The sequence below is a fragment of the Phascolarctos cinereus genome, unplaced genomic scaffold, assembly GCF_003287225.1.
Source record: "Phascolarctos cinereus isolate Bilbo 61053 unplaced genomic scaffold, phaCin_HiC Scaffold_5;HRSCAF=322, whole genome shotgun sequence".
Lineage (NCBI taxonomy): Eukaryota > Metazoa > Chordata > Mammalia > Diprotodontia > Phascolarctidae > Phascolarctos > Phascolarctos cinereus.
The window spans coordinates 59,794,135-59,802,748 of record NW_027555958.1 but is presented as its reverse complement, the minus strand read 5'-3'; the positions used below and the strand labels follow the sequence as shown (position 1 = coordinate 59,802,748).

Below are 8,614 nucleotides of genomic sequence, written 5' to 3'. Positions count from 1 at the left end.
GGATGAGTCAGGGCCATACAACTGAGCAGCAGGCAGACAGAAAGCCCACCGACACATCTCTCAGCTATCAGCAAACATGTTAATACCGGCAGAGGTTTGTGCAAAGTTCAACAGACCGGAGCCTAGTATTCCCAAGCATGAGGTTGGAGCTGAGCCTCAGACAAGGAGCGCCCAGCCCCCAGCTGGGCCTGTTGCCATGACTACACACTGCGCCTCCGCCGCCACGCTCCTCACGTACGCTCGGCGCTCACTTGGCCGTGCCTGGCCGCGGTTCTGCGCTCTCCGCCCTCCCCCTGCGCCTGCGTCTTCCGTCCCCTGCTAGTCACTCCCGCTCTGATCGGGAAGTGTCAAGCGGGAGCCGGTCTCCGCCGCCGCGGCTGCCGCCTTTTACGGAGCCCCGAGGCCCCCGGCTCTGGCCCGGCCGGGCCCAGCCGTCATGACGAACGGTGAGAGCGGCGCCTGGCGCGGGTAGGGGGGAGGGGAGACGTGGCAGCCCGGGGAGGAGGGGAGGAGGGGAGGCGGGCGGGGCCCGGACTGACGTGGCCGCTCTCCCCGCCCCCTCCTCGTCCTGAAACTCGGGGAGCCTGCTTCCGGGGGAGCGTTCTCAGCCCCTGGAAGGCCCAAGACTCGGTCCGATCCCGTGGGTGGCCGGCAGGACCGGTCACGGGGGTGGGGGAGCCGCCCGAGCTCGCCAGCCCCCCCCCCCCGCCTCCGGGGCTGGGGGAGGGGGCGTCTGTGTCCGCGTCCTGCGAGCGGAGCCTCCAGAAGTTTAGAGTCTGGCGACTTAGGGCTGGAAAGGACCCTCGCTCGTTGTGCAGAGGGGGAAACTGAGGCCCGGAAGTGCCCCGTCGTTGGATTGAGCGAGAGGGAGGCTCGAAGTCGGAAAGACCTGGATTAGAAGCCTTCTCCCAACCCTCAACTAGTGGAAGTATCCCGAACAAGTTAATGAGCCTTCCATGCCCTTTTTCTCATATGTAAAATGACGGTGATAATAGCGTCTACCTGCACACCGGGTCATTGGGAGGAGAAAATAAAATAATGAATGTAAAGTCGTTTGCAAATTCCGTACGTGGGAACTGCTGTTAACGTGAAGGGTCTTAGTTAGAATTCGCATCCAGGTCCTTTGATACCAAATCCTAGGTTCTTGGTTATGGAAAATGCTTACGTTTGTGAAATTAATCTTCTGTTGTACTAAGTAACAACTCTGACTAGTTCCTTACATCCAGACATTCTTGATATGTCGTAGGAATCTACCTACCAGTTATTCTGAAGGAAGGTACTCTGTACACCTTAAAGTGCTCCATGAACCTGTTTTTATTATCATTACACTGATCAGTCAAGTAAAGGCACCTGTAACAAGCTATATCTAAGGAAATATTTCCGGCTTCAGGGACTAGAAATTGAATTCCACGTGGGGTGGAGGGGTAACCTCATTCCTTCTTCTAAATAACCTGGTAATTGCCATACTGTTTATCTTTTTATTTCCCGAGCTGGGGGGTGGGGGTGGAGCGGAGGGGTCTATTCCAGCAGCATTACGGTCATGGTCTTAGATAAAAATCCTTTTATGTTCGTTTTCTAGTTAGCCTTACGAAGAAGGGAAAGCAGCTAATGAGGTGATATGATTTGAGAAACCAAAAAAAATCTTTCTTATGTGCCTGTCCCTTCTGCTTGGAATTACCCCATTAGAGATTCTTTCCCTTGTGTTAATGATCTTTGTCCCTATGAAAATAAAAATTACTCCCAGAGGTGAATATATTAAGCCATTTAAAATTCCTTTAGTATCAGATACCATTTAGCTCTAAATCTGCCTTCCCATGATCCCTGGTCCTTTCCAATATGATCAGTTTCTGAGAACAAATTTTACAATGGGGTAGGTCTAGAGCAGGGAGCAGCTGTCCCCTGTGCCTAGAACCCTCTCCCTCCTTAGCATGCCTAGAGTCAGGAAGATTTCATTTTTCTGAGTTCAAATCTAGCCTCAGACACTTACTAGTTGTGTGACCCTTGGCAAGTCACTTAACTCTGCCTCAGTTTCCTCATCTGTAAGATGAGCTAGAGAAGAAAATGACAAACCACTCCAGTATCTTTTCCAAGAAAACCCCAAATGGGGTCACAAAGATTAAGACACAACAGAGATTCAGTGCCCTTTGAAGGCAATCTTTGTGAGGTGGCCAGGGTAGGTAGTAGTTGAAATGAAGGCCTAGGAATGCTTATGTGAGAGGTAACAGGATATTATACCATTTGGCTGCTTCAGAATTTTCCTTAGGACTAACTTTTTCCTTTATGGATAGGACATTTGAGATATAGGCAAGGTCATAGATTTAGAGCTGAGAGAAAGCATAAGGACTACATAGTCCATACCCCTTATTCTGCTTGTGAGGAAACAGGCCCAGAGAGATTAGGAAGCAGTCAAAAAGGCTGGAATTTGGACCAAGGTTCCCTGACTGTTGGTCCAGCATCTTTTCCTCTGCACCATCCTGCCTTAAGGGAATGCATCCCAGGTTGCAGAGGCAAGAAATAGAACTCAAGACTTCAGAATCCTGATTTTCTCAGCTTGCTAAAGATTCCAGCCCTTTTTTTCTTCTTTAAGAAGTTAGAGGTTTTATTTTAGGATCTTGTTCCATATTCTGTCTAGTAAGAGAATGTCATGCTCACAGTTGCTGTCTAATTATGGGCCAGCAATGATACATATATGAATTCCAGCACCTGTAGTTTGTTGATCTTTGCATCTTCCCTAACCCAACGTGCCAACAGATCCAAATCTGACATATATAGCTGTAAACTTTCCTCTCCTTTCTCTAGTGAAAGAATGGGTGTATTATAACAAGAACATATTAAATTCTCTTTGCTTAACCCCAGAAGTGTCTCATGCCCTGTCAACCTCTTGTCATCGGTGGTGCGTGGAATGCTGATTCCAGAAGTGCTGATGACTTTTTTTTTTTACTGGGGGCACTATTTTGTTAACTCTTTGGCTGTTTCTGTAAGGCAGATACTCTCTGAGTGGATGGAGTAGGTCCTCTCAGTTGGTCTAGCCTCAAAATTCTTGAGTGCTCCTCTTAGATACCAGTTTGCCTGTCCCTGGAGATTTCGGTGGGCTTTGATTGGTTGGGATTGTAAGGCCAGGTGTTTCCTGTACCACTACCTGATTACTTTGTAGGGCTGTTGTGCTGTGCAGCTTTTATCAGTCCCTTAGAAAAAACAGCAGTAGCTAGGTAATCCTTTTCAGCATTGCCCCTTACCTGTTTGTTGGCCTAGCTTATGCCATACTTGTAAAATAGCTTTATTAAGGCAATACCAGTTCACTGAGTGAAACTCCCCCACCCCAGTCAAGCAGAATGGGGAGGGTGGGGGGGAGGGGAATTTCTGCACAGGATATCTCTATTGCCCGGATTCAAATATAGTACTATACTAGTAGAGGGTATGTAATAAGTGAATCTATTCCAATATAAAGCCCTTCACCACCTGACTCCTTCGGCTTACTGAACACTACTCTCCTTCACACACTTCACATTCTGGCCAAATTAGCCTCCCTGCTGGTCCATACGCACCATATACGACTTCCTGCCTCTGGGTCTCTCTGCAAGGGTCTCTGTACTCCTCCTCTTTGTAAAATTCCTTGCTTCTTCCTTCAAGGCGCAGCTGAGGTGTTGCTACCTATATGAGGCTTCTCCTGATTCCCCCCAAATGCTAGTATCCTCTCCCTCAATTTATATTTACTTTGTACATGTTTTGCATTTACATATATTCATATTTCTTCTCTTCCCTTCCTTCCTCCCCTACCCCCATGTAAACTCCTTGAGAGAAACTCTAGTCTAGATCTGTTCTGTTTTTTATTTTAGCTCTCCAGCACCTGTCTAGCACATAGTAGGTGCTTAATAAATGGTTGTGTAATTAATGAATGACACCCATTGTCTTACCTATGCAGTTATAACCTGTGGCAAGTATAGGGTGAAAAAAGAAGTTGAAGTTGGCCTAAAGGAGGTGCTTGTTAAGAAGTTTTCGAGTGTACCAGGGGCCTATTTCACAGCCTTGCTTTTAATAAATGTTTGTTGAAATTTAATTGAGGTAATGTTGATAATGCCAGAAAATTGCTTTCCTGTTGTTAAGGGTTGGCCTAGATCGTTTAGGTTATTGACTAAATGCTATCCACCATTCTGTTCACCCCCAGCTCTCCCAAGTCAGCGTCATCAGTCTTAGCTCAGGTACTAACTTTTCTACCAATCAGTGATAAGCCAAGTTTTGTTTTTTTTTTTTCCCCTTTCACAGTCTATTCCCTGGATGGGATCCTGGTATTTGGTTTGCTATTTGTTTGCACCTGTGCCTACTTCAAGAAGGTGCCTCGCCTCAGGACCTGGCTGCTTTCCGAGAAGAAGGGAGTCTGGGGTGTGTTCTACAAAGGTGAGATTGTACTGGCACAGGAAGAGAAGATTTTTATGGCATCATTGAGTAATTTGCAAGAGGCTGGAAGGGTTCTATTAGATGAGGTTCAAGCTTTCCGAGTGTCTTGGTAGTGAAAAGAGGCTGTAAGAATCTAGGACTAAGGGAAATCATTTTTTTCTGACATTTAGGATAGAGATGAGCTTTAAAAACAGGAGTAATGAGGAATTCAGGGATTGATTTTAGTACCTTGAACTTTCTGAATAAGATGCAACATGTACATTTTTAAAGTATTTCACAAAATTTTGATAAAACTGGAGTTTGTTGAGAAGGCTGTAATCCTAACAAAAGGACTTAGGCCAACTTAAAATTTTCCAGTTCTAGGCAAGATAACCTGGAGTTTTCTTTCCTCTTAGGTTTTGGCTCTCATGGCCTCATTTTCAGTCCTTTTATCTGGAAGCAGAGCTATACAAAGTGATTGCCACAGTGATATGGCACTTATTATGTGTCAGACACCATGCTAAATGCTTTGCAATTATTGTCTTGCTTCTTCCTCATGACAAACCTAGGAGTCCTAGGTGCTATTATTATTCCTACTTTATGGATGAAGAAACTGAGGCAAACAGGGTTAAGTGACTTACCCAGGGTCACATAGCTAGTGTCTGAGCTGGATTTGAACTCAGGAAGATGAATCTTCCTGATCAGGCCCAGTGCTCTGAGCCTCTGAGTTGGGACATTTGGATTCTGTTCCTGGCTTCTCATGACCTTGAAGAAGCTTTTTTACTGTGGCCTGATGTCCATCCCAGTTGATTGCAGCTGCCCAGTGGCTTTCACAGAAGAGGCAGATTGGCTAGAAAGGCCAAAAGTTTTAGGTCTTTTTTATTGGCATGTTTTAATTGGCATAGGGATAGGCTTGTGGCCTAACTTAAGGTACCAAGGAACCACTGTTGGCAGGAGGATGGAAGAAGGTTTTGGGGCAAGGGATATTTGGGGTCTCATTCCCCACAGAGACAAACATACTGCTCTGCCTTAGATTCCTGAGAGAGGCTGATAGGATTCAGATGCAGTGACTTTCAAGTCACTTATCTCACCAGAAGCTGCCTTTGAGAATTGCCACACCCAGGTTATGCCAAGCTCTTGTCACTCCCCCTGGGTTGGTGTTGGGCTGCCTGGGCTTGAGGTTTCCTGTTTCTGCTTCCCTTCTCTTCCACCCCCTACCCCCAATGAAAATTCTTTTTAGCCTGGAGAAGTCAGAAATGGAGGGTTCCAGAAAAAGGTGCAAGGAAGAGGGTGCCAGGCAGAAAGAGGGCATGCATCTGTACCAGAGTCAGATTGTGGCAGACAAACATGGAGCTCAGGGCCTGAAAACCTGAAACCATTTTTCACTATCACACGTGGGATCTCAAGAGTGTTCACCAGAAGGTGAGAAATTGTTTGAAAGACAGGAGGTCATTTTCCTCTTTCCTTTTCTTTTTTTTTTACCAGCTGCTGTGATTGGAACCAGGCTGCACGCTGCTGTGGCAATTGCTTGCATTGTGATGGCATTTTACGTTCTGTTTATAAAATGAACTCTAAGACATCCGAATCTCCAACTGTCAATCAAGGGGCCTGGGGCAAGAGGCCTCTCAGGGACTTATGCCCCTTGCAGAAGAGCCGGACTGAGATCAGCAAAGCCCCCCAGGATGACACTGTATCCTCTGCCTCCACCAGGCCTAGAAAAAGCTCCTTGGGACTGCCCACATCAGGCTTGGGGGGATTCCAGAAAGCCAATTTCTCTACCTTCCTCTGATCTGTTTATAAATTAATCTGCTGCAAAGAGTCTATGGTGTTCAGCTACATAGCGCACCTCTTGGTGATAACATTACATACCTCTTGCTGAAGAGTACCTGTCATGTATTTTGTTCCTCAGCAGTTCTTCAGTATCTCTTAAAACTGAGTGAGCCTGGGAAGAGTAGGAAGAATAGGCTGGGCCATGATTTCTTGGGAGGGAGTATTTTTTAAGTCTTACTTTTCCCTGTTTGATCTGGATTAGGCGAATTGGATAAATGGGAGTTATGCAATGCCAAGGAAGAGTTTGGCTTTGGATAGTTCTCTTTTTTATGTCCATCTGGGGATATAACAGAGAGACATTGCCTTCTGTGCACAAGGAGAGCAGATGAACCAGCTGGGTGCTGAACGTGTGGGAATTCTGCCAAGATATTTTTGGGGAATGGCTAAGGTTGGGAAAGGGCTTGTCTGTTTGGGTTCAGTCCAGAAAGCAGAGAAATGCAGAGGGCTTAGGGTTTTACCAGATCAAATGGCATATGGAGAATTAGTAAGCTGTTGTTTTCCTTAAGCCTTGGTAGATTTTTCAAATTTCCTAGACTTGATTGCTGTCATTAAAGAAGTTTGAAATGTAGCCACTTAGGGGAGGGGAAGGGGAACATTGAAGGAAAGAACTTTTCAATTTATTTGCTGTTGGGAGTGGGGGAAATCCTACCATATTACAAACATTTGTTATTAGGTATTAGAAAGATTGGCATTTCTAGCCAAAATATTAAGATCCATACTTACTCTTTGAAAAGACTAAGTTGTTAAGATAGTTCTCAATTGATTACTTCTACTTTTGTCTGGCTACCTCTTGTGATCCCACATATTATACTTTAAAAAAAAAACTACTGTGGGTGGAGAAAAAGGGAAGAATTGAGTCTGGAGAGGGGGCAGTGTGCTGCCATTTGGACGGTCTTCATCCACATAGTGTTCACAGTGTCTAGACAAATTAGGGCTTTTTCATGCCTCTGAAATGTGGGGAATGAGGATGAATTTGAATTTGAGATTAGGGGAATTTTCCAGGAAGAATGGGTGCTCAAGCCTGTTTGGAGAACCCCACATTTTAAAAAAAGTATTGGCAACCCCACCTCTCTCCTTTGATCTACAGTGGCATCTTTTGGCCTTGGTGAGGCCAGGGCTCTGTATCAAAAAATAGATTCTATAACAAGGGCTGAACACATTAAATTACCTTGAACAACAAGCATAGGTGTGAGTGTTAATTGTCTGTCGAGGTTGAAAAAAGAAGTGGTTTTACTTTTCCTAAAACTCTCAGAAGGAAAGTATTTTGTTTGTGCTTGCCACACAGGGGGAGCAGTGAATTATCCTTTGTACCTGCTCCCTCCAAACCAGCCAAAGCTTCTGGAAAGGAGGCTTTAGGCAAAACGAGTCGACTGGCTTTGGAGTCCCCTGAAGCCGTAGGAAGTCATCAAGTAAGACCCAGCAAGAGCAGCTATCTCTCGGGGGTTGGTCTACAAGAAGAATGTAAGCGGCTGATTCTCTGCTGCCCTGGAGACTGATGGGATCTTGGACAAGGAAGAAAGCCTCTTTAAGTGACTGTTCTGAAACGGAGGAATGAGATCCACCTGGTCGGCGTGAGCTTGGGACTGCTCACTAGAGACCCAGGTTCAGCACGTTTTGCACATATTGAGTTCAGTAGCTTTAATGTATTTTCTTTTCCAATAGGACTAACATTCCTGAGGTTGGTGCTTAGAGCAGCTTCATAGTTTAAGCTAGTCCCATTTCCCAGCAATTTGTCCAAACCAATCTTTATGTCTTCTTGAATTGATCAGTGTGAACTTTTGAGGGGTTTTATTCTGAAATGCTGTTCTTACCAAATGAACCAAAAATGCACGAGGTGAACATAATAACTGCACAGGAAAAAAAATGCTCATTTGTGTTTTTCACAGCTTGTTCAATTCTTTAAATAAGCAGAGAACCAGGAACTCCTTAACCAAGTGAAATCATCAGTTTAGCTAACATGTCCTATCATCAAAAACAAACAAAAACACTAGAAAACCATTCCTTTGGGCAGTGATGCATTAGTGGCTGAAGGAAAAAAGATGTCAACATTGGTTTTTCTGATGTTGATATTCAGTGTAAAAAACTAGCATTACCATAAACCTGTCCCCTTTATGTCAGGTGGATTGAAGAGGGCAGCTCCTTTTTTAAAGTTAAAATACAATTTTTTTACTTACCATTGTCTGTACAAATTATTGGAAATAAAATCTCTTTCCCTATAGCCTTTGTCTATTTCTGTTTGTCTTATGCAGATTTTAGTGAATCCTGCTGAATGCTACACAGCAGTCTGCTGCAGTATAATCCTTGGGTGCTCCTTAGTCAATCCTAAAGCCCAGGTCTGACCCCGTAAGTCCCTAGCTCAAAATGTTTAGGTGGCCCTCTATTCAAGATAAAAGCCCAGTGCTTTTATGTG

The 8,614-nt window shown here is 44.9% G+C and overlaps 1 protein-coding gene across 1 annotated transcript; it reads left to right on the top strand.

The window, feature by feature from the left end:
• Window positions 1-352: 352 nt before the first annotated feature.
• On the top strand, window positions 353-6,041 carry TMEM167B (transmembrane protein 167B). Its single transcript, XM_021000562.2, has 3 exons — window positions 353-446; window positions 4,264-4,395; window positions 5,860-6,041. The coding sequence occupies exons 1-3, from the start codon at window positions 437-439 to the stop codon at window positions 5,940-5,942; spliced, it is 225 nt and encodes a 74-aa protein (XP_020856221.1). The 5' UTR covers window positions 353-436; the 3' UTR covers window positions 5,943-6,041.
• The last annotated feature ends 2,573 nt before the right edge of the window (window positions 6,042-8,614 follow it).